This window comes from Erythrolamprus reginae, chromosome 2 (assembly GCF_031021105.1).
Source record: "Erythrolamprus reginae isolate rEryReg1 chromosome 2, rEryReg1.hap1, whole genome shotgun sequence".
NCBI classification, from domain to species: domain Eukaryota; kingdom Metazoa; phylum Chordata; class Lepidosauria; order Squamata; family Dipsadidae; genus Erythrolamprus; species Erythrolamprus reginae.
In genome coordinates, this window is record NC_091951.1 from 180,443,789 (window position 1) to 180,468,575 (window position 24,787).

The 24,787-nt window shown below is 38.3% G+C and overlaps 1 protein-coding gene across 3 annotated transcripts in view; it reads left to right on the forward strand.

Annotated features, from left to right (window-relative positions):
• Positions 1 to 24,787, forward strand: part of RNF41 (ring finger protein 41) — a 29,107-nt gene that overhangs the window by 511 nt on the left and 3,809 nt on the right. For all 3 annotated transcript variants that reach the window (XM_070740577.1, XM_070740575.1, XM_070740576.1), the window contains exons 2-5: positions 5,838 to 5,979; positions 12,099 to 12,211; positions 22,992 to 23,263; positions 23,601 to 23,736. In XM_070740577.1, the coding sequence (XP_070596678.1) occupies positions 12,122 to 12,211; positions 22,992 to 23,263; positions 23,601 to 23,736 (498 nt within the window). In that variant the 5' untranslated portion in view covers positions 5,838 to 5,979; positions 12,099 to 12,121. The remainder of the gene's footprint in view (positions 1 to 5,837; positions 5,980 to 12,098; positions 12,212 to 22,991; positions 23,264 to 23,600; positions 23,737 to 24,787) is intronic.

The window sequence follows — 24,787 nt, forward strand, 5'->3', positions numbered from 1 at the left end:
GTGCAGCGCTCTCCCTCCGTTTTTGGTGGAAGGACGGCGGTGGCGGGGAGGCGTTTTGTTAGGAGGACGGGCGACAGAGGGTGGCTCGGCGAGAGAGAAGCGGGGCTCCCTGGAGAACCAGAGTAGCGAGGAGGAGGTGGTGGTGGTGATTCCCGTCCAGCCGCAGAATTCCCCGACAGCAGCTATTTATTTATTTATTTATTTATAGTCCGGCCTACCTCGTCGGGGGCTCTACTAGGAAAAGGAACCTCTCTCCCGATTTTTCGAGTTTCCGGAGGGGTGGGGGAAAGGATGTCCATTTGGTAAAAGAACAACCACCTGTGCAAATCCGCGAACGTTCAAGCCATGTAAAAGTGTTTGGATTGGGGTTTTTTTGTGGGGGAAGCAAAAAAAATTGCCGTTCTTCGCAATAGCATTTAGACTTATATACTGCTTCGTATTGCTTTTACAGCCCTCTTTAAGCGGTTTACAGAGTCAGCATGTCGCCCCCGACAAGCTGGGTCCCCGTTTGCAGCAAGCTCTGTTTTGCTGTAGAAAAGAGAAGGCACGTTTATTTATTTTTTTAAAAAAGTAAATAAAGTCAAACTTTCCCGAACTTATAACTCCAGCTCCGTTTTGTAGTCTCCCCTCAAGGCTATATTTCTTTTTTCTTTTTTAATGATGTGTGGTTATCTTTTTAACTATAACCAGAAAGTCCTGACTTACCAGGATAAATGTTGCCATGCTTCCTGTTACAGTCTAACTAGTCATTTTAAAATTTATTTTATAATTTAATTTATTAACTTTAAATGTCAACTCTGGGCAACTTAGCAAACAGTAAAAAGAAAAAAAAGAATGTATGCATCTTTGTATGTATATATGCATGTATGTAAGAAACTAGATCCAATGAGACAGACAGTGCAGGGATGTGGTATCCTAATCCCATCCACCACCTTCAGCAGGGTGCCAGAAGGGTGGAAGTAATTTGCACCTCTGGATCACAGTGGAAAAGGCTCTCCTTGACCCCACCCATCAGAATTCCTTCATAGATGGCATCTGCAGCTGGCCCCTTCCACTGGAGTTACTTGGGCAAGCTAGGTCCATTGGGGTGAGATTAGTTAGTTAGTTAGTTAGTGATATTTATATGCCACCCAACTCCAGCAGGACATAATGGATGTATGCCATTATAGGGCCTTAAATGTACTTTGAATTGAACCAGCACACATGCATCTAATGTAACAGCAATCTTACATGTTCCACCCTAGGGGACTCCCAGAACTCTGCACCACTGCATTCTATGCAAGATGCAATCTCTAATCTAAAGGCTACCTTTCAAGCCAACATACTATTAAACCACAATTTACTAGAAAGAATGCTGATGTGTTTACTTTTTAAAAACAGCTCAAAAGGGTAGATTCTGATCTTATATTCCTCTCCCCGATAGAGGTCCAGTTCACCTTTTAAAAAATCTTCACACAAGGAGCCTTTCTAAAATTTTGCAAGTAAATTTTGCAAGCCTCTTGCCAAGAAAAATATGTCCTATTGTTTTTTTTTTACATTAGCTCCTGAGCCCCACACTTTCTTCACCAGCCTACCACATAGTGTCTTGGAAGTAATCCACGGGCTACTCCCCAATCTCTTTAATTGTACCATTAAGCCAAAGAACAAAATGGTTTACTTTATTAAGGCTTAAGTGCAGGTGGTAGTAGTGGCTAGGATGGCCTTTGCACAACTTTGTATTTACATCAGTTGTACCCGTATTGGAATTGTGAGTCCCTTGTTACTCCTGTCCTGATGGTTTCTCAGTTCAATTGCTGCAATGTACTCTGTATGAAGCTATCCTTGAAGATTATTCAGAAGCTACAGCCGGTGCAAAATAAAATTAGCATACTTGAAGCGAAACAGGCTTTGGTTATGTTTAGCTTGTATTAGTAGCCAAAATGTGCCAATACTGTCCTTATTAGTAAGAATTGTTGTCATGTTAGAAGAATGACTGAGACTGACAGCCTAATCTACTCTGGGTTAAAAAAATAAAACGGATGGGTGGAAATGAAAGAATGCAGAAAAGGTTGGTAGGGAATTTAGTGGCCTACAGATGAGAATGATGGCTGTTTAGAAAGTTTAGAAAATCTGTTTGCGATATGCATGTGTATTCATATGTGCCTATAACAAAGGAATAAATAGACATTAAAAAAGCATGATGGGTTTTTATTGTTTTTGATGAAAGACTGAGAGGATTAGTGAAGGCTGCTGTGATGAAAAGTCTTGAAAGTAGGACATCCAGTATTTGAGTCAAGACTGGATCTCAAGAAAAAAATGGACATGTAAAAAACGGGAATGAAATAAGTCCTATATGAAAAAGTGTTAGAAGGTTTATCTTCCAAGGAATAAATGGAAACTGAGTATAGAGAAAGAGAATGGGTAAAATGTTTTGAACAGGACGGAAATTGTTATATACACACACACACACACACACACACACACATATACATATATACAGAATGTATGATATAAGCCTGGGGAAGGTGACAATGGCCTCCCCCCCACCCTCCAGAAGGCTAAAAAACAGTTGGCCAGCTCACATGACATAGGACAATGCGTCGCAAGCCCTCAACTATGTCTCCGCATGCCATTACAGGACTATAAGATCCAAAAAAGAGAGAATACTTTTAAAAAACTAAAGGAAATAATACAACAGAGCCTATGAATGTTGTAGAAATGAATGATTTGAGGAAAGAATCAAGAGAGATTGAGAATGATGCTGGTGTAGTTAGTTTTAATATTCTCTTTGTTATATCATGCCTTAATTTATTTGAGTTAAGTTTTCTTATTATTTTTCTATGCTCTGTATAGTGTTGCTTATCCACAAATGGAATAATGTGATGTAATAACTGTGTACATATGACTGTACAATGCTATAGTTTTTAGTTTTTTTTTAACAGAATGACCTCCAAAGAGATTAGAGTATTTAATAAAAGGACAAAGCAACCTACATAGAATGAAATCATTACTAATGAAGGAGATTAGCAGTGTTTTGGGGGAGAAGACAGATTAGTAATTGAAATGTGTTTGCAAACCATCCAATGCATTGGAGCCAGTTTCAAACTTAATAATAATTATATTTAACTGATTAGGTTTGGAAAAATGGAATAGATACTAAGCTCCCATCTATGTCAAAGGCTGACAGAGAGGATCATCCTTTAGGGCCCTGATGGCAAATCAATGACACATGTTCCACCAGTTGCACATGGAGCTGTATCTGAGGGCATGCAAGGCGTTGCCCTATGTCAGCTCCAGTGCACATGCATATGCTGGCCAGCTGATTTTCAGCCTTCTTTTTGGCTGTTTTCACTCAGGAAAGCCTCTTGAACCATGGGGACAGCAAAAATGGGCCAAGCCAAATTTCACTTACGTGAGTCACCCCCAGCCTCCTGTTCGCTCTTAGAGGTCTTCAGGAACTTCTTTGGCTTTGGACAGTTGCAGCTAGGCCTCACAAACCTTGGTCCATTTCTTCTGCAGCTGGAAAGACATTCCTCAAGGCCTCTGTAGCCGATAACAGAGCTCCAGATCGATCCAGAACTCTGTTATCAGCTAGAGAGGCCTTTAGGAAAGCCTTCCTGGCTGCAGAAGAAATGGGGTGAAATATGCGAGGCCTGGCTGCAACTATCAGAAGGTAACTACTGTAGTAGTAAGCCCGTTTGGCTGTTTTTTGTTCTCCACAGGCTTTAGGAGGCTTTCCTGAACCCTAGGTACAGTGAAAAACACCCCAATGGGCCTACTGGAAGTACAGAGGCTTCAGTGAGGCCTGCGTGGTGCGGGGAGCATGGGGTTATGTACATGCACTGGCGGCAGCATGGGGATTGTGCATGAGGGGGAGGGCATTGCATTATGGATTTGGGCACGTGTGTGCCCATTATACACATGCACACTCTTGACATTTGAGCCAAAAAAGGTTCGCTATCATTGACGTTAGAGTCATGGATGAACTATCAACAAAAAAACCCTTAACATTTTTCATAAATGTGTCAATTCAAGATCTGGATTTGAATGGACACGTGAATTATTTTAAAAACCGGTATTGTTTTCTATAATTGATTTGATGTTTGGATGGTGTAGGCTTGGGGGCGGTACAGTAAGTTTTTGAGAGAAAAAGTATTACGGTAGGGATGCTCAGTTGTTAAGGTGGTTTTGAAATGAGCCTTGATGATGTTGAGGGAATTATAGTCAAGTGAAGAACAAGTTTGATTGAAGGCTGAAAATCAAGGGAGAAATTGAAGCCTATCTTCTGTGGGGATTAATTCAATATCCATCTTGAAGAATCCCATAAATTATGTTGTGGGGATGGGGAATTCTTGGCATTCTAAGGTTTTGGCGGATAAAGTTCTGTTGAATAACAGTGTGCCATTGGGGCAGGGGTGGAAAATTAAGTTAAGGAGCAGCTGAAGGAATAATGCTTGGACATATATGGTGAACTGAAACAGTGAAGTGTCAAAAAAGTATTTAAGAGCCTTTTTGATAAAACAACATCTGAGGAAGAATGTTGTAACAATAAAGTCCTTGCTTAAGGTGGATAACAACTTTGGTAAAGTATAGCAGATAATCTGGAGAGCATTTCCTCTAAAATTTCAAGGCATATTCATACTTCAGTTTAGGAGCCAAAAACAAATCTTGTTTATAAGAGGTTGTTGCTACTTTTGTTCAGTTGTGTAGTTTATAACCAAAGGAATGTATTTTAGGCCCAGGTTATTTTCCAAACCAAAGAAACAAGATAATATTTCATATAATTAGGTTCTGGCTGTGTATTATACTCTTGGCTTGATCAGATCTATTATGATAGGGATTGTGAGGCAAAGTAGTAGCTTGATATACAAGATAAATATCTCTTGTTCTTCTAAAAATTAAACTATTTGGGGTAATATCTTCCAAATGATAGGCTGGCTGATCTAATTCCTGCTTGTGACTGTTGTGATGCAAGTCTCTGCTTGCAGTGAATTACATGAAACAGGTGAAGAACAGTTGTTTCGTCTTTCTTAAAGCCCTTTCTTGTTTCTTTGCTGCTCCTTTGTACAGTATTGTGTACATTTGTATTTACACATTTGCTCATAATAGAATCTGCAGGCTCTTTCATAGGTTGTATGATGCATCCGGGTGGTTCCCAGCACAATGGGAAAAAAGATTTCTAGGGAAAAAAATATAAAATGTCAGTGTTTGTTCTTAATCTTATGTTCTGAATCTTCTGTGTAACTAGACCCAAGAATGGCATTGAAAATAAAAGCTCTTAGGTGTAATTTCAATTTTTGCTAAAAATGGTAGATGACTATTTAAATCAAGTGGGTAAAATATCTGTTGATATGAAATGAGGCATGATTAGTATTTGAAGCAGAACATTATGAATTGATAAAAAATTCATGTATTGAATGCTTTTTCAAAAAATAATATTTAATCTTCTTGTTATTTGTTATTGCCACTAAAAAAGCACCGAGTATTATTTGTAGGATATGTTCTGAGCAAAGCTAAACCTGAAGCATCTTCTCACTGTAAACTACTTAGAATTGGGAGAATAAAGTGTCAGAGGAGGCTGAAAATATATGCTGTTGTGAAACGTTTCAAATAAGTCAGACATAATAAATATGTTGCAAATGATATGCTTTGCCTAAGGGTGTGGAAATGAGCTGAATATTAATTCTTGCATTCCATGTATAAAGCAAATAATGAAGAGAATGTACATAATTTTGTGTACTGTATTGCTCTATTGTTACTAAAAATAGGGTATCAACACGACATGCCATACTGATGTAAATTTGTTTTTTGCTTTTTAAAAATTTTCTGTTAAATTATTTATCATTTTATGACTACAGGTTCTGGCTGTTAAGACAAACGATGACTTAATCTGAACAAGGAGAGAGAGAAAAATGGGCCATGGTGAGAGTTCAATTCAGAAGAGGAACGCAACATCAGCATTGTCTTGTTGCTATTCAGGAAGAAATTCTGCGGCAGAAGGTAAAATAATTGTTTCTTCCAGAAGTCAATACACTGTTTGCTTTTATCTCATTTTCTATTGAAGTCTGGTGTTGAATGGAACATATTCATTATGTGGCCTATCCTGGAAAGGTGGGTATTGCCAGTAAGTCTCAGCAGATGTCCACACTTAGCTACTCTTATCTGGGCTCAGATGTTATTCAAACTTGGATCTAGTTATATAAATTGCTAAAATAATAATATCTCTGTAGACTAATATTGAATTTAAAAAATTCCGGAAGAAAGCAAATGACAAACTATTGTTTTTTTGCTGGCAAGAAAATTACATAGACATTTCTATGAAGTTGCTGGGAACTGAACTTGCAATAGAAGAGGGTGAATGTAGCTTAAGGTTGAACTGTGAAGTCTTTGGCGTGGTCTGAGCTTGCTTGAGTAACATCCTCAGTACTGGTGAGTGTGGGGTTTGCTCCCTATTTATAAACAGCTTGCCTTGCCATTATTGGTGGGGGTGTGGTTTTCACCTTGCTTATTCCTTGATTAGGATATTGTTTTCTGCTTGATTGTTTGTCTGGTGCTAATCCCTGTTTATCTGGGTGGGTTTTGCTGTAAAGGATATCTCTGGTTTTTTTTGTTTCATTCTTAGCTTTTTTATTATTTCTTCTGAATGATGTATAAATGTGATTTATTTCAATGTGTTAATAAACTATTATATATTTTTCTGCTTTTCAGCTCTTACGGTTGATCTGACATCCCCATATTGAAAAATATAAATGCTAATGAGATTAATTAAAATTGCTAAATTTTTAATTGTCAAATGTTAGAGTGAATTAGAGGTTGTTGGACTGTCCAGAGGAATTTTGTAGTAGTTCTGAAGGGCAGTTTTGGTGAATTACAGCAAGTTGAATATAAATATTGATGTAGATTAAAATATGTCTGATATTTTCAAAGTAATGTTTTATTTATATATGTTGTGATTTTTATGCAATTAATCATTTGTAGCTTGCAAATAGTCACTTGAAGTAATAACATGCATGCAATTATAACATTGCATTATGCATTTATACAGTAGGTAGACTAAGCAGTTGAAATTAATGTTCTATGAAGTACATAATATTTTAGTAGAAGATAATTAAAAGGTGACTAGATCTCTGCATTGTACTAAGAGGAGAAGTGTGCAGTTTTAATCCATTTCCATCTTGTTGCTAACCAAGTTAAAAAGCTTTATACAGCTGTGGTAGCTTTTCTTTAACAGCCAACTACAGCCACATGATATAATTTGATATCTGAAAACAGATCTAATGCAATTTATAGTTGGTAGTAGATTTGTCTTACTCATAAATTAGCCCAAACAGCTTAAAATTCCGGAGAGGGGAGCATTTTCTTTCATTTCAGGGCCAAGAAACTGATTTTATGTAAAAGAGTAATTCTGTAATATTTAATCTTTAGTTTGATATATGCAGAGTTGCAGCTGGTTATAAATTGCAATTGATTTTGCACATTTATTTTCCTAAAATGTCTCTTAGGAATGCATTTCAATAAAAAAAACCCCATCAATACTGTATCTTGAAATATAAAGTATTTTGAAATCCACCAGCTGTAATTCTCAATTTTATTTATTTAAATGTATTGGCTGTTCAAGTTCATTGGACATTCTCTAAATGGACATGTCACATGTTTTCTTGCTGATCCTTTTTATAGTTATTTAAATTACTTTGCATTTGCAATACTTATGGCATATTCGGTATTTTATTTTCCTATAGTACCATAATAAAATTAAGTTATCTAATTACTTAAGTATGGAGGGGTCTGCTAACTAATTTTGATTTCCATACATGTTGAACTAAAAATTTGCAAACATTGCTTTAAGATCAGAATGTGTTAGTCTTCTGCAGTAGAGGAAATTGGTTTAGTTAGTTTCCCTTAAGGTCAATTTAAAAACAATGTGGCTTTAATGGTAAAAGACCTTTAATTTTTTAAAATTTACTTGAACTCAAATCACTTGGCCAATATCTTGCTTGCTTGCTTGCTTGCTTGCTTGCTTGCTTGCTTGCTTGCTTGCTTGCTTGCTTGCTTGCTTGCTTGCTTGCTTGCTTGCTTGCTTGCTTGCTTGCTTGCTTGCTTGCTTGCTTGCTTGCTTGCTTGCTTGCTTGCTTGCTTGCTTGCTTGCTTACTTACTTACTTACTTACTTACTTACTTACTTACTTACTTACTTATTTGATTTGAATTACAGCTTTCAGTGTGATTTGTATAAGAGTTTTGTCAAGTTTCTTTGTCTTTTGCCTGCAGAATATGTTGACAGTTTATGATTATTACTAAATTTTGAATAATTTTGGTCTTTGGGTGTATAAAATACAGAAGAAAAGATCAATAAAAATTTTGAAGAATCTGCAGAGGCAGAAATGATAAGCCAAGAGACAAAAAAGGATTTAGAAAATGTGATACTACTGAATTTTAAAGAGAATGAAGGCTGCTTGAGACTGATAACAGCTACAGGATAATTTAGTGAAGATAGTAAGGAGAGAATTTTTAAAACCCTAAAATATTTTTAGAATGCATCAATGGATGATGATGTGGACAAGCTGTACAAAATTTACACAAGAAATGAAAAGTTAAGAAATGTATTAAGGAATGTACTTGTGCACCTTGTCAGGAAGAATATTAAGGCAACACTAAGCTAAGGTTTATGTACCGTAAGTGTTGTAAAGTTCTCTGCAAAAGAAAATAATGCAAAATTGCCTCGATCAGGGGTAAGATTTAGTACTTTTATAAAACATTGGAAATCTTGTGGTTGTTGAAAATGGACAGGAATAAATTGATGATTTCTTGATTTGTCAATTGAAAAGGTTTGAAATAGGGTAAGAAGTGAACTAAGATGGAGTGACCTTAAGATAGAATGATACTAAGCTTGTTTGTAATTGCTATAATAAAGATCAGAAGTTACATCTTTAAATATATTTTCCTTTTTCTGCATTTCCCCCCTTTTATTTTCTTCTTAATTTCATTTTTATATTGTTTCATGATTAAATTTTATCCATTTAAAAATCTCTAATAAAAAGTATATTTTAAAAAAATCATACTAGTATGAAAGAAAGTCCTCTCTTTAAACCATAAGAGCAGTTTCATTTTCCGCAAGATGACAGTATTCCTTTCTTAACAATGGTAATTTGGACTGGAATTTCCATTGTTAAACAACACATTTTGTAAAAGGCGATATTATGACAGTATCATTTAGTGACAGCAATTTCACCAGTGGTTACCTTCATTAAGCAAGGACCTCATTATAATTTCCTTCTGAGCCAAGGTGGCACAGTGGTTACAGTGTAGTACTTCTGCGGACTGCTGGCAATTTGGCAGTTCAAATCTCACCAAGATCCAAGTTGACTCAGCCTTTCATCCTTGTTCCGAGGTGGGTACAATGAGGAGCCAGATTGTTAGGGGCAATAGGCTGACTCTGTAAACCGCTTAGAGAGGGCTATAAAGCACTATGAAGTGGTATATAAGTCTAAGGGCTATGGCTTCTGGCTTCCAATAAGCAAAGTCAGTGAGGATGCTGGCAGGAAGTTGCAAATCCTGAGCAAGTAGGCCAATAGGTTGATAAGTGGCTGCTGCGGCACAAGCATGGCCAAGCAGAGGTGGCTTCTGCCAGATATAGGAGGGCTATAGCGGCAGGAAATGAACACAGCCTGGCAGGGCCTGATCGTGCCTTTATAAAGTTCCAATAGTTAATATTGGAACATTTTTAAATTGAGATTTGGTCTTGATATAGGCTTACAGTTCAGTTAAAAAAAAGTCTATGTGTCCTTTTTCTTTCAAATATAATTCATCTAGATGTTGTTTGCAAAGCTTGTGAGTATTGAGTAATTTGAATGGCACTGTCCTCTGTTCAAGCAGATTGTTCTAGACAGAATAGACTGACTATGATTTGTATATTCTATAGTAGAGCTTAGTGGTGTTGCTGATTGCACATGTCTTTTTCTCTATTGTTCATTCAGAGTGGCCATCCAGGCTGATTTTTCCCCCAACATTAACTTTTTTGCTGTGTAAAATAATTAGTAAAAAGTGTCCCAAATATTGATGAGTAACATTTTTTATCCAAGAGGAAAGTAAGCAGGATTTAGGATAACCTTCACACAAACAAACAAAAGAAGCCCGGAAGGAAAAATTAAAAACATAAGACTATGCAATGTGTATCTTCCCAATCTTGACAATGTGTGGGATTGCCTGTGTCACCTGAAAGGAGTCCTAGAAATTTCTCTTCCCTACAAACATTTGCATATAGTCCACTTATATATATGTATTTACCAGAAGTCATGTTTCCACAAAAGAGAGGACCAGAATAGTAGTAGATAACTTACCTATAAATAGTAGTGGGTTCTAAAACCCCTTACTACTAGTTCACTCTCTCTCTCACATGCAACACTTCTGCACATGCGCAGAAGCGTCCTGGGGTGGGTGAGTGGAGTTTCCTGGCGCTACTGGTTCTAAGAACTGGGCCGAATCGGGAGCAACCCACCACTGTAATAAATCAATATATATTGTTCTGCTATTGAGTTTTGCTTCCTTGGGACTTCTTGGCTCTCATTTCTGCAGGATAGCCAGCATTGCTAAAGTAAAAATTAAAGTTCCCCTTTTATATAAAGTGAATTGATCCTGTGTCTTCAGATATTTTCTTACACATGCTAATCATGCACATGCAAATAAATGCAAAGCTGGCTGAGGAATTCTGGGAGTTGAAGTCCACCAGTCATGAAGTTGCCAAGGTTGGAGACCCTAGTTCTAGCAGACATAGAAAAAAAGAAGAGGGGAGGCAGAATGGATAACACTGGGAAAGAGAAAGGGGAGGATAGCAGAGATGGAGAGAAGAGGTGACTGAACAGAGAAAGATATATCCTGCTGAGATGTTAGAAAAAACGGATTAAATGACTCATCCCAAGCTTTTCAAAAATGTCCCTAATTCTAGTTAAAAATGTCTGCAGATAGTTGCATCAAGTTAATCCTACCTAGGGGAACAAGCAGTCTACTTCTAATGTACTCTTGCAAATTCTTTAGAATCTAATAGAATAGAATAGAATAGAATAGAATAGAATTCTTTTACTGGCCAAGTGTGATTGGACACACAAGGAATTTGTCATTGGTGCATATGCTCTCAATATACATAAAAGAAAAGATACATTTGTCAAGAATCAAACATTTAATGATTGTCATAGGGTACAAATAAGCAATCAGGAAACAATCAATATTAATATAAATTGTAAGGATACAAGCAACAATAGAACAGCATTCTGGTTAAAGATTTATACTTGAAAAGTAGTCTGTCCTGAGCAAAGATGTTTACTTCACTCTCTGACATTAGGAATAAGTTGATTTAATTCTTTTTTCAGCAAGGTAACAGCAAGAGATACCTTGATGCACCATTAAATGGTTATAGTTTCAGAGTTTCAGAACTCCTCTTCCTTCAGTATATACAATCATGGGTTCTAAACTGGGGACTAGATGCCTATATGTTCTGGTTCCTGCAGAAATAGAAAAGAAGTGTGTGGAATATAGGAAGTCCTCAACTTACAGAGTTGAACTAAAACTTTCCATTACTAAGTAAGACAGTTGTTAAGCAGGTTTTGCCCCACTTTATAACCTACTTTGCCACAGTTAAGTGAACCACTGCAGTTAAGTTGATAACACAGTTGTTGAGTGAACCTGGCATACTTATTGACTTTTCTTGCCGGAAGGTCTCAAAATATGGTCATGTGACCTCAAGCTGTCATAAGCATCTGAATTTTGATCCTGCCACCATGAGGATGCTGCACTTGCAGCACCATTGCAACTTCGAGCAGTCACTGAACTATTGTATATAAAACTGCAAATGAAGAAGGGATCTAATCTGGCAGTAACAGCCTAGTAAAACTGTGGAAAATTAATCATAAGAGAAAATGGGGCTTAGTCAAAGTTGTTCTTTTTCTGTCGTGCCACATCCTGTTCCTTAGAGGCTTGGAGTTTTCTTTGTGAATCTGTGACCTAGCAGGCAGCCATATCAGTTTAGTAAGAAGGCAGCCTGGTTAGACAAAGGATTTCTAGCTTAGAGCTTCTTGTCATGAACATTCAAATACATAATTTTTCTTCCTCCTGTTTTTTCCCCCTCTAGCGTTTTGGCATCGGTGACGAGAAATGGGGTATGATGTAGCACGTTTTCAAGGGGATGTTGATGAAGATCTTATTTGCCCCATCTGCAGTGGGGTTTTGGAGGAGCCAGTGCAGGTAGGTGGTAAAGACTAAATTAATTAACATGTATTTTGCATACAGGTTTCATATAGCAATTCTATATTAAGTCCTTCTTACTCATATAGAGAAACACAGCACAGCGTATGTAGTGATTAAGGTGTTGTGCCAGTAATGGGGAGACCCAAGTTGTATTCCACTCTTAGCCACTGAAACACACTGTGGAATTTCGAGCTAGTTTTGCCCTGTGCCCAATCTGTTGCCACAAGCTGTTGGTTTTGGGGGGAATAGGAGGTGAGTGCATTTATATGCTGCTTGAGCTTCTGGATTAGTAGAATATAAATGTAACAATAAATACAGTTAAGTTAATTTAAGCACTCTTATACTATTATCTTATATTTCAGTTCGACTGTTTCAGCTAAAGGTCCAGGTTTAAACTTTGTGTTTAGAATTTTTTTAAAAAAAAAAAATCAGTACAATATGCTAATTATTGTGAAGTTTGTTTAAATTAACAGCACTAGTTGTCCAAAGCAAAATATAAAACTGAGTTAGTTAATATAAGAGAGAGGGAAATGATATTTGTCTACTCTTGAAAAGTTTTGGTATATGTCCATGCATGTATATGTAAAATTAAGTCTAAAAGAAATTATACAAAAAAAAGTCATAATTAATGTAATCCTCTGAATAAGCTTTAGTTGATTCAAACAATAAGTTAATACCTATAGCGAAGAAATGGAGAACTTGTCCAGGCAGTCAAGTCACCAAGAGTCAATAGTGATTCAAAAGCCACACACACAAAAAAAGCTAACAAAACTTTCTGGATCAAGAAGATGTTAGGCATTTATCAAGATATTGCAAAGTAACAGTTAATCTCATAGGCGTTTCTATTTACCACTGCCTTCATAAAAATACATATTCTAAGTTGAGTTTCGACTATCAATGCAGAAAAGCAGTACGGTATTTGCTGTTTCAGACATGTTGCCTTAACTGTTTCCCCCAAATTAATTTGCCTTTACAATGAGAAGGTTATATTTAGTTCACTGAGAAGAGTGTAACAGAATGCAAACAGTAAGGGTGTATGTGTTGTGCTTAAGGTGTGTGTTTTAAATTCAGTATCACTTTCCCTTGAGGAAAATTTGAAGCAAACTGTCTTTATATACATTTTGTCTCTGCAAGAGTCTACTTTCCTTCCTGTCAAGTGCGTTGTACTATATTTAGAAGTTCAGAAATAAAATAGTTATTGAAAGCAATTTCTAAACCACTCCACTCCCAGGGAATCTAAAGGCTTGCGATTTTGCAAGTCTGAATTGGTTAATACCGATAGTTATTGAACTAAATCAGTTACTTCAAGGAGTAAATCAAGTCCTTCAGGAGTTGGGAAGCATATAAATTAGATAGATAAATAAATAAAAGGATTAAAGAACAATCCATTTTGTATAGAATGACACTGTGATTTGACTAATTTTTCCACTCTGCACATCTCTTTAGAAGGAGCCTTATTTCTAGAATAGATGGAAAAATACATTCCACCTTTCCCTGAAAATAAGGCCCTGTCTTATATATTTTTTTGAACCCTGAAATAAGCGCTTGGCCTTATGGCCATGCACTGAAAAGGCCAATTGGGCTTATTATCGGGAGACATCTTATTTTGAAAGAAAGAGGTATGCATTTGCAACATGCAAACATGATAAATGAAGTAACCCTAAGAACGGCAGTTAAAGGTGCTGAGTTTGTCATTAGAAAAGGGGACAGCCCAGGTTTGAGATCTGAGCATTGTGCAAAAGGGTGAACTCCTGTTTCTTGCCCTGGGTCCTGCCTACCTAGCAGTTCAAAAGCATGCAAATGCGAGTAGATTAATAGGTACCACTTCGGTGGGGAAGGTAACAATGTTCCATGGACCTTTGGCATGTTAGCCACATGACAGTGGAAAATGTCTTCGGAAAACACTGCCTCTATCGTCCAAGAAACAGAGAAGAGCACTGTGCCCTACATTCGGACATGACTGGAGAGGGGAAACCTTTACCTTTTTTACTAAATAGCTTAGTAATTTTTTTTAAAAAAAATCAATAGTTTAGCGATTGATTTTTTTCCTTTATTTTGGAGGGGACGACGGAAAGGGCAAGGTTTCCTTGAATGGATCGATTTGACTAAATGGTTTTGAATAGCTTGCTCGCTTTGCAGATTTAAAAATGACATTTGTTGGCAGAACTTTGACCGTATATACAGTAATTTGTAAGGCTTAGTGAGCGTGAATAAACTTGCTGACTCCTCCTCCCTGACCCTTCCACATAGTAGAGCTATAGAAACACCCATGCATTGTTTGTTTATAATTTAGCACTTTCGTTAAAAACAGGATGTACAGATACTTCTAGCCATAGCTAGAACATCTGTCTTGTTAGCACAATAATTTAACAGCAAGCAAACTGCAGACAGCTGGTTTGATAACAGCGGTGCCCTAGAAAAAAGTGTTTGTGAGCATACTTGGGTTAACTAAGCCTTGTGGATTACTGCACCGTGTCAATATGACCATTGTATGACTGCAATAATATTCAAAGTTAATATTAATTTAATTTAATTTATTGCATCTAACTGATGCATTTAATTTATTGCATCTAACAGTAACTGAATGTTTAAATTCAGTTACTGTGGATTTATCTACCACGTCAAACTTCCAGCAGACGTGGTAGATAAATCCACAGTAACTGAATTTAAACATGCCTGGGATAAACATATATCCATCCTAAGATAAAATACAGAAAATAGTATAAGGGCAGACTAGATGGACCATGAGGTCTTTTTCTGCCGTCAGACTTCTATGTTTCTATGCATCTGTGAGCCGCCCAACTCCTTTCGGACTCTGGGCAGCGTACAACAGATAAAAATAGTATAAAAACAGTTTAAATCCCCAATTAATCAAAGCATTCATACTTCTGGGCCAGAACTATATGCTATTGCTCAACGGCCCCAGATGCCAGCAGAGCCAGGTTTTTAAGGCTTTCCAGAAGGCCAGGAGGGTAGGAGCGGTGCGGATCTCTGGAGGTACCTGGTTCCAGGGAGCCGGAGCCCCCACAGAGAAGGCCCTCCCACACAGTCCCGCCAGTCAGCACTGTTTGGCTGACGGAATCTGGAAAAACCAACCCTGTGGGCTCTAACAGGTCTGTGGGAGGTGTGAGGCAGAAGACGGTCCCATAAATAGTCCCGTAATTCAGCCGAAATACAGTGACCTTACAGATGCTGTACAGGTAGTCCTGGATTTATGACCCTAATGGAGTCCCAACATTTTTGTTGCTAAGCAAGACAGTTGTTAAGTGAATTTTGTCCCATTTTATGATCTTTTTGCCATAGTTTGGTGAAACAATGTTAAATTAATAACACTATTATTAAGTAAATCTAGCTTCCCCTTTGACTTTGCTCATCAGAGACTTGCAAAAGGGGACCATGTGATCCCAGGACGTTGCAATCCTCTTAAATGCCCAGTGTTGGAATTTTCATCAGATGACAATGAGGATGCTGCAATGGTCATAAGTGTGAAAAACGGCCATAAGTCACTTTTTTCAATGCCGCTATAACTTTGAACAGTCAAAAAATGAACTGTTGTAAATTGAGGATTTTTGCATAAGGATTTGATTTTTCGATCTCCATCAGGGAACTGGCATGGACTATTCCTTATCCTGCTTGTTCTCCCTACATACATAGCTTCTTGAGCCTTGGTAGTGCAGTGGTTAGACTGCAGTGCTGCAAGCTGCTTCTGCTGACTGTAGTTCACCAGTTCAAATCTCACCAGGCTCAAGGTTGACTCAGCCTTCCATCCCTCCGAGGTGGGTAAAATGAGGACCCAGGTTGTTGGGGGCAATATGCTGACTCTGTAAACCTCTTAGAGAGGGCTGTAAAAAGCACAATGAAGCAGTATATAAATCTAAGTGCTATTGCTAAGTGCTACTGCTATAGCTTCTGCATGAGAAAGAATTGGCCAGGAAATGTGTTCTTGCGTGAGGTTTTTTTTGGATTTGTGTTGTGCCGTCAAATAAAAGCATTAAGCTTATTTTGCTTGAGGTTTTTGTTTTTGTTTTATATCTGGACAATTACATTGCTAAATTTTGTAGAGGTTGCAGCCAAATACTGAAAGAGGGAGCAAAAGACTGTGGCACCATAACAATGGATCTGATGGCTACATTTAGCCAATAAGCTACAGGTTACCTATCCTCACGGTTTTAGAGTGAGGCTAAATAGCAATTATCTACACTGCATATTGGCCTAAAATTACTTACTTTGTGGGTCTCTTCAGTAAAAGGAAAGCCAAAACAAAATGACTTTTGCAAAGCTGAACCAAGTACCCATCCCTGCAGAACAGAGCTGTATGCGTTGTTTTTGCACTGAATGTTCTTGAATGCTCTGGTGGCATCTGCAGACACGGGCAGTTCTATTTACATTTGAAGTTGGCTACAAAGAGGTAAGAGCCAAAATGGTGCTCGGGCAGAAAACCTACAGGCAGACAATCTCACCCATGGGTGGATATGTTAGCTAAACTCATAGATTATGTTAATGTCCTTCAGACTGCCATTGAGGTTATTACTGGTGAAAATATTCTGTGTAATATTAAGGATGCTCAGTGCACAAAGATCTAGATTGTGTTTGAGCATTTTTTCATGGAGATTTTATCCCACAATCAAGCAGATTTCTATGTCTTACAGCCCTGTAACTGGTTAAAGTAGCTTTAACACATAGTTCAAAATACAGGGTGAAATATGGTGTAGGAGCTTAATAAATACTATAGGAATAAAACTAGTACATTTTTTGATAATTGTTTTAAAGATTTGGTGGTTTTAACATGGTATCAGTTTTAAAAACTAATTTTTCAGTATTTCAGTATATTACAAAAACCAGACATATTGGGCTTGAAGGCCTATTTTCAGTTCATCATTAAGGGACAACCTGCCTATTGAACTTTTATAGCTTTTATAGAAATCATAGTGATTTGCATTGGTGCTTCATTCTATTTGTAGCAGCTAAGAATTCAACTGTATCTTCAGGATCATTTTGCATGAATGAGTCAATTTTTTTTCTTAGATATGTTCCTGGATGATTGCAGTATTATGCAGTCTAGCCTATAGAGTAATCCCTCGCTACTTCACGGTTCATCTTTTGCGGATTCGCTACTTCATGGGTTTTCAAAGGGGGCTTAAATCCATTGAAAATTTTAAATCCATTAAAAATTCATAAAATTCTTCTACATTACTATTGTACTCTGTTAAAAAAACTGGAAGAATATCACATGTATTTCCAACTGAGAAACTTTACAGAATGACTGTTTAATGCAAAGGGTGGGTTTTAAAAGTCCAAATACTGGTTACATACATAAAAATATATCTTTCCTCTACTTCACGGAAATTCGTTTTTCACGGGTGGCCTTGGAACACATCCCCCGCGAAAAACGAGGAATCACTGTACTTCAAAATCTGTTCATTCCATACATATTAGAATAGAATAGAATAGAATAACAGAGTTGGAAGGGACCTTGGAGGTCTTCTAGTCGAATCCCCTGCTTAGGCAGGAAACCCTACACCAGTTCAGACAAATGGTTATCCAACATGTTAGAAAGTCTTGTGCTGTAAGGTTAATGGAAACAATATAGTGAGTGAAACAGATTTGGCTTCTTGGCCTTTTGGCTAAGATCAAGTATGATACAACAAAAGTTTCCATTGCCGTAAGCATAGAATTGAATATACCAGCATAATTTATGAGCAATGTGAAATTCCTGTCTGGGAGTTGTAAGTATATATTAATCTTTGCTTCTGGCTATCATCACCTTAATGCCATATGAACCATGTTTTTCCTTCATATGCAAGATAAATAATTAGATGCCAAATAATGAAGTCATAAAGGTAAATAGTTTTTTAATAACATTAATTTTGCTCTGCTGAAGTTAAAAAAAAATCTTGTATGGTAAATTAAAAATAATTAAATGGCTGAGTTTCAATCATCGCCAGCTATTATAAGGTTTATGATCATAAGGAAAGCAGAATTATTAACAAATTCTCCATGCAAAGGGGATTTAAATGTAAATATTTGTTTATTTGTAAAATGTATTGGCCACCCTTCTAAGGTAACCCTGGGTGAGCTTACAATCTCAAAAAAATAAAAACTATATAAAATAATATGTCCCTTTCTACTGTAAACTTGATCTGACTCTTTTTACTATCTTATGGTGCTTTCTGTATCATTTACTTTTTTGGGGGGGCGGGGGCGGGGGCCTTAGGAATAGTTTTTGCAACAGTGCTTTAAAATGAACTATGAAGCCATAATTTAAGACCTAGATAGTGCAAATATAAGAATGTAATTTGATAATAATTAGTAGATGACAACATCCTGTTACTCCATTTAGTAAATATTAAGTATGTTAGTGGGGAGGATGTTGAATTTTACAGCTAAATATATAGTCTGAAAAATATTCTGGTTATTTAACCTAGATATGCTTAGTAAATTTTTAACATTTGTTCTTCGTGGTATGAATGGCACTGAAGACCTTATTAGAATTTTCTCCCATTCATAGAAACACAGGATGCTGCTTTTTATTATGAAATCTGATGTCCCGCCTTTTCTCTTGGAGCTCTTCCTCATAGCAACCACCTTGAGAGGCAAATGGATTGCAAATGGCAATTAGCTCAGAGAACCAATGAGCTTCTGAACTTGATTCCAGTTTTCCCTTATTCCAGAACTTTGTCTCAACTATCACATTATATATATTTTTGTTTCACTGATTTCGCCCACTGGTCTTGTCTATCTCAGGATTGTTTATACCAGGTTCCTCAATCAAATCCTCTTAATATGTCAGGCTAATTGTTACAAGCACCTTCAGCCAGGTGAGGATGATGGGCATTGCAGCCTCACATAAAAAATTGCAGCCTCATATAAAAAAAGGGATAGCTTAAATCAGTGATGGTGAACTTTTTCTTCCCCGGGTGCCGAAAGCATGTGTGAGCACACTATTGCCTATGTGCATGTACCCACACCCATAATTCAATGTCTCCCTCCCACGTGCTCCTTTAACTGCCCTGCCCCCATGCATTCCTGACTGATGGGGCGAGCCCATCAGTCCCATTTTTTGCCCTCCCAGGCTCAAGGCTTTCTTGGAGCCTGGGGAGGGCGAAAATGCCCTCCCAGACTCCCTCCGGAGGCTGACAATGCCATCTCAGAGCCTTTGCGCAAGCAAAAAATCAGCTGGCAGGCACTCATATATGCACTGGAGCTAAGTGTTGGTTATGACCTATAAAGCCCTTCATGGCATTGGACCAGAATATCTTCGGGACCGCCTTCTGCCGCACGAATCCCAGCGACTGGTTAGGTCCCATAGAGTTGGCCTTCTCCGGGTCCCGTCGATGAAACAATGTCATCTGGTGGGACCCAGGGGAAGAGCCTTCTCTGTGGCAGCCCCGAACCTCTGGAACCAACTCCCCCCGGAGATTAGGATTGTCCCCCACCCTCCTTGCCTTTTGTAAACTCCTTAAAACCCACCTCTTATCGTCAGGCATGGGGAAATTGATTCCCCTGGGCCATTTCTGTTTTATGTATGGTTTGTATGAGATGTATGATTGTTTTTTATATTAAGGGTTTTAAACTGTTTTAATTATTGGATTTGTACTGTTTTTGTTGTTGTGAGGCCCCCCGAGTCTTCGGAGAGGGGCGGCATACAAATCAAATCAAATCAAAGCAATAAATAAATAAAAGCGAGGGCAACAGCTCGCATGCCACCAAATATGGCTCCATGTGCCACCTGCTGCACACGTGCCACAGTTTCGCCATCACGGGTTTACATGCTTGAAGGGAAAATTGAAACTGGGACTCAAACGGAAACATTGCCAGTTTTTCAGTTCCTGGTTAAAATTTATATGCTAAAAACTGAATTGAAAATCACAGAGACTAAAATCATGAGAATAGTGCTTTGTATGAGTTAATATTGCTTTGTAATATTTGTAGTTTCCTTACCCCAATATAATTCTTATGTGTAATGAGTGTCTTGCTAGGTGGCTACAGTCTTTAAAGGAAAATAGACATTTGGACTCTGTTCTTACAGAGATACTTTATTAAATGTGTAGTCTTCTGATTTTCCGGAGTTGTTTGATTTTCTGCAGCTTCCTTTTAGGCACACATGGGAGCATAAGATATAAACTTGGCAAAGGAGGATTCAATGCAGCATATGTGTAGGGACAACCTAAGACGATTCAAGAAAAAACTCGGGGAGCCTTATTGTAGAACTGAAAATAATATGAGAACTTCAAGTTCTTGAATTACATCTGTAATGGAGTAATGCCACTTTCTGCGATAAGTTGTGATAGTCATAAAGCAGATCACCACATGATGCACAAGAGGTGATGAGCACAGGGGGCCGACAGTGTCTAGCTGCAGCCCGCTGGCCCTTTGGCCAGCACACTCTGGCTGTTCAGCATAAGCACTGCAGGTGAGTTCGAGCACTGCTACAAAAGGGAGGCAGGCGATTTGGCCCACCAGATGTCCCACAGGGCCATCTGCCGCATCACAGCTGCAGGCAAGCAAAGACGGTGGGACAGAGTGGGCAGCTGGCTGCATGGTACATCCGGTAGGTCGGATCATGTGCCTCCCTCCATGCCTCTGCCTCCGCTTGTTACTTCGAGGGCGGCCTGGCAGTCACAGTGCTCAGATTCACCTGGGCTGCATGGCTGTGCAACCCCAGAGTGTGGGGGCCAAGGGACGCCAAAGGCTGTGAAACCAAAGACTGTGGTTGCTGCTGGGCATTGTTGGTCCCCGCATGTTCGCTGCCTCTTATGCTGGCCATGCCCCCGCCCCAGGGCTGGCAATTTTAATGGGGACTATTTATTTTGGTAGGGCTTATATTACAAGCATCCTGAAAAATGCTACGGCTTGTTTTCTGGTTGAGGCTTGTTTTTGGGAAAACACTAATTATATGCTTTAATTTGTAGTCATTTTGTAGTCATCGACTGATTTTAATATATATGGGATTTTAGTAGTAATTTTTAATTAATTAGATTTGTTGTACAGTATTGCTTTTGTACCTTGTGAGCCGCCCCGAGTCTTCGGACAAGGGCAGCATACAAATCTAATTAATAATAATAATAATAACAACAACAACAACAACAACAACAATAATAATTTTGCTCTATTATGCTGTCTAATATTTCTATTTAACAGTTCCCACATTAGAATAAATAATAAAGAGGATAAAGGACACCCCACTGCCTTGTTCCCTCTGAATTTGAAGCGGTTTTGTAAAGTCTTCATTCATCATGATTCGAGCTTTCTGGAGTGCAGAGATGGACTTCAGGCCCTGTATAAGGCCCAATCCAAAATCCATCTTTTCTACAACTTTAAACATAAAGGACCAGTTCAAATTGTCAAAAAGCTTTTTCTGCATCCAGAAAGATTAATGCAATCTGTTTGTCGCTGCATTGTTGTAAATATTCAATTATATTCAAAATTACTCTAATATTAACTTTTGATTGTGTTTTAGGCAGGGTAAGATAAAAATAAATGATTTTTTAAAAATAAAAAAATTGGATTTTAAAATTTTTTTAAATTGGATGTTTTTATTGTTATCAAATTTATTTTAACAAAATGCTTTTGGAGTAAAAATCTAATTAAAGATAGGTTTTCTATTTAAGATACATTAATAATTTAGTTTATTCAGCATGAAATAGAGAGTTATGTTGCATGAGGCTGTATATTCTGCAATATTAGGACTATTGGTGCGTCAACAGCGGGTCAGAGGAAGAGCGGTTGTGGGACAGAGATGACAGTTGCTCTATAAAAATTATGATTTAAATCGAATTGATTTAAAGCAAGCTTTTTTTTACTAGTGATTTAAATCAACTTAATTTAAATAAAATCCACCCTGCTTTTAGGTAAGAAGCCACACTGGTCTTCACGTATATGATCCTGTAAAACATTTAAGTCTTTCAGCTAAAATAGATGTAAAGAATTTGTAGTCATTATTAAGGAAAGAGATTGGCCTATAATTCTTCAGAGAAGTTAAATCCAGTCCATCTTTGGGTATTAAAGAAATGTAGGCATCTTTCCAAGAATCTGGTATAAGATTACCCTGTAAAATAGAATTCATTAAGTGCTTCATCAGAAGAGGTAATTGATCTTCAAAAATTTTATAGAATCCTCTTGGTAGGCCATCTGGTCCCAGAGCTTTGCCTGATTTAGCTCTTTTAGAAATTAATCATCTTCATTTCCTCCAAACGACAGTATTTGGAAGTAGAGATGTTAGACAAAGAACTAACTTCATAAATTACATTAGCATGTAGATAAATTGTACTTAGAAAAAGCTGGAATGAAACTGTGCCATATTTAGAGGCTTGACTTTGTGGTGCTATCTGTTTTGGGATGTACATTTGGGATGCTATATCAGATCATTTTCCTTTATTTTGGACTTTATATGAGAAAATAACTACCGGTATATATCTTTTCTCATACTTATTTATACCAATCCAGAATTGGAACAATACAAGGTAATCTGTAATAGGGTCAATGCGAAGGACAGAAATTAACACCTGGCGGTGAATAATTATGCTGGGTGATTTTTATATCTTTTCCCTGATAGGTTCTCACTACGACAAGCAGAATGAACGGATGTTTTCATATGCCCTTGATAGCTTGGTTACATTAATTGATCGGTGGATGTTCTGTCCTGCAGTATTTCCAATTCTGTTAGTGAAAAGCATTCAGTGAAAGAAGCTGCATGGAAAGCTAAGAGCCCACATCAACTTGAGCAGCAAACTTGATGTAATCTAAATTGGCATACTTGGTTCTGTTCTCTACACAGGCGCCTCATTGTGAGCACGCTTTTTGCAATGCCTGTATCACCCAGTGGTTCTCCCAACAGCAGACATGTCCTGTCGACCGAAGCGTTGTGACTGTGGCTCATCTGCGCCCTGTTCCCCGGATCATGCGTAATATGCTATCTAAGCTGCAAATCACATGTGACAACGCTGTTTTTGGTTGCACTGCTGTGGTGCGGCTTGACAACCTGATGTCTCACCTCAATGATTGCGAACACAATCCAAAGCGGCCTGTGACCTGTGAACAGGGATGCGGGTGAGTATTTGCCAAAAAAATGTGTATTTTTGTCTGATCATGAACCAGCAGTGTCATAATTCTCTACTGGTCTGATGTTAAAGACCACACATGACAGCATGACCTGGAAACCTTAGTGAGGGCAGCAATAATTGTGCCGTCTTGTTTTGTCAATGTGAAATGGCTTTTATAATGCATCAGGGTAACTAAATTGCACAGTATTGGCAGCTGGTAGCTTGGGACTTGTTGTTTTCAGGCTCAGTTTTCTTAGAGTAGAATCTTTACTTCTGTTCTTGGTTGCTTATCCACCTAAACAGTTTTTTTCTAGGCACTCAATTGTAGTTACTTCTCTGTGCAGCTTGGAAATGCCCAAAGACGAATTGCCGAATCATAACTGTATAAAACATTTACGGTCAGTAGTGCAGCAGCAACAGACAAGAATAGCTGAATTGGAGAAGACGTCTGCAGAACATAAGCATCAATTAGCAGAACAGGTATTGCATTTTCTTCCCTTTGTCAAAGGGCCAGGTGGCTTAAAGCAGTGATTTTCAACCTTTTTTGAGCCGCGGCACATTTTTTTACATTTACAAAATCCTGGGGCACACCACCAACAAAAATGACACAAAATGACACTCTAACACAGTACATATTATACATATAACCAGCTGAGGCTTCATCTAGTGGTGGCAACATTTACCTCCAGTCCTGACCAGGATTAGAAATTGGGACCATGGGGAGGAGTAGCTGCTTCAATTACTTACCGCGGCCTGGCTGTGGATGAGAGGCGGCCTGCTATTGGTTCATCGCTAGTGGTCGGGATGAATCCTAGAAGGTGATTGGTCAGTGAGCGTTCCCTGTGCCTCCACACTCTTCCTATCGCTGATAGCTGGAGGGATTGAGGGGAATGTTTATGTTCGGATGGAGGCGGCTGGCGGCGGGCCGGGTAAATGGCTTCCGTGGGCCGTATCCAGCACGCGGGCCATAGTTTGGGGACCCATGTTTAATTTCCCCAAGGCACACCTGACCATGTCTCACGGCACATTAGTGTGCCGTGGCACACTGGTTGAAAAACACAGGCTTAAAGGATCCACTGACCTTTGCTAAGCAAGAGGAATGAGAACGGGACTGTATTTTTCAAAAGTTTCTTTGTAAATCTTGTACTGAAGTGAAAAATGTATCGTAATTGTGAATACAGGTAGTCCTCGACTTATGGCCACACTACGATGGTACTTGCCATAGTTGTTAAATGAATCACTGCAGTTAAGTTAGTAGAATGGTTGTTAGATGAATCCAGCTTCCCCATTGTCAGAATGTCACACAAAAAGAATGATCATATGACCCCAGGACACTGCAACCATCATAAATACATGCTGTGATGGCTCACCTGGTAAGATCCTGAACCTGTGCTCCGCTGAGGTCAGCAGCTTGGAAGCTAGACTCCTATGAGCAAATAAACTGCGTAAGGACAGAAAAGGAGCCTCCCCCAAACACCTGCTGGCATTCAGGAGTCCTGCGGGTAAGATAACCGCCTGAAAAAATTCCTTT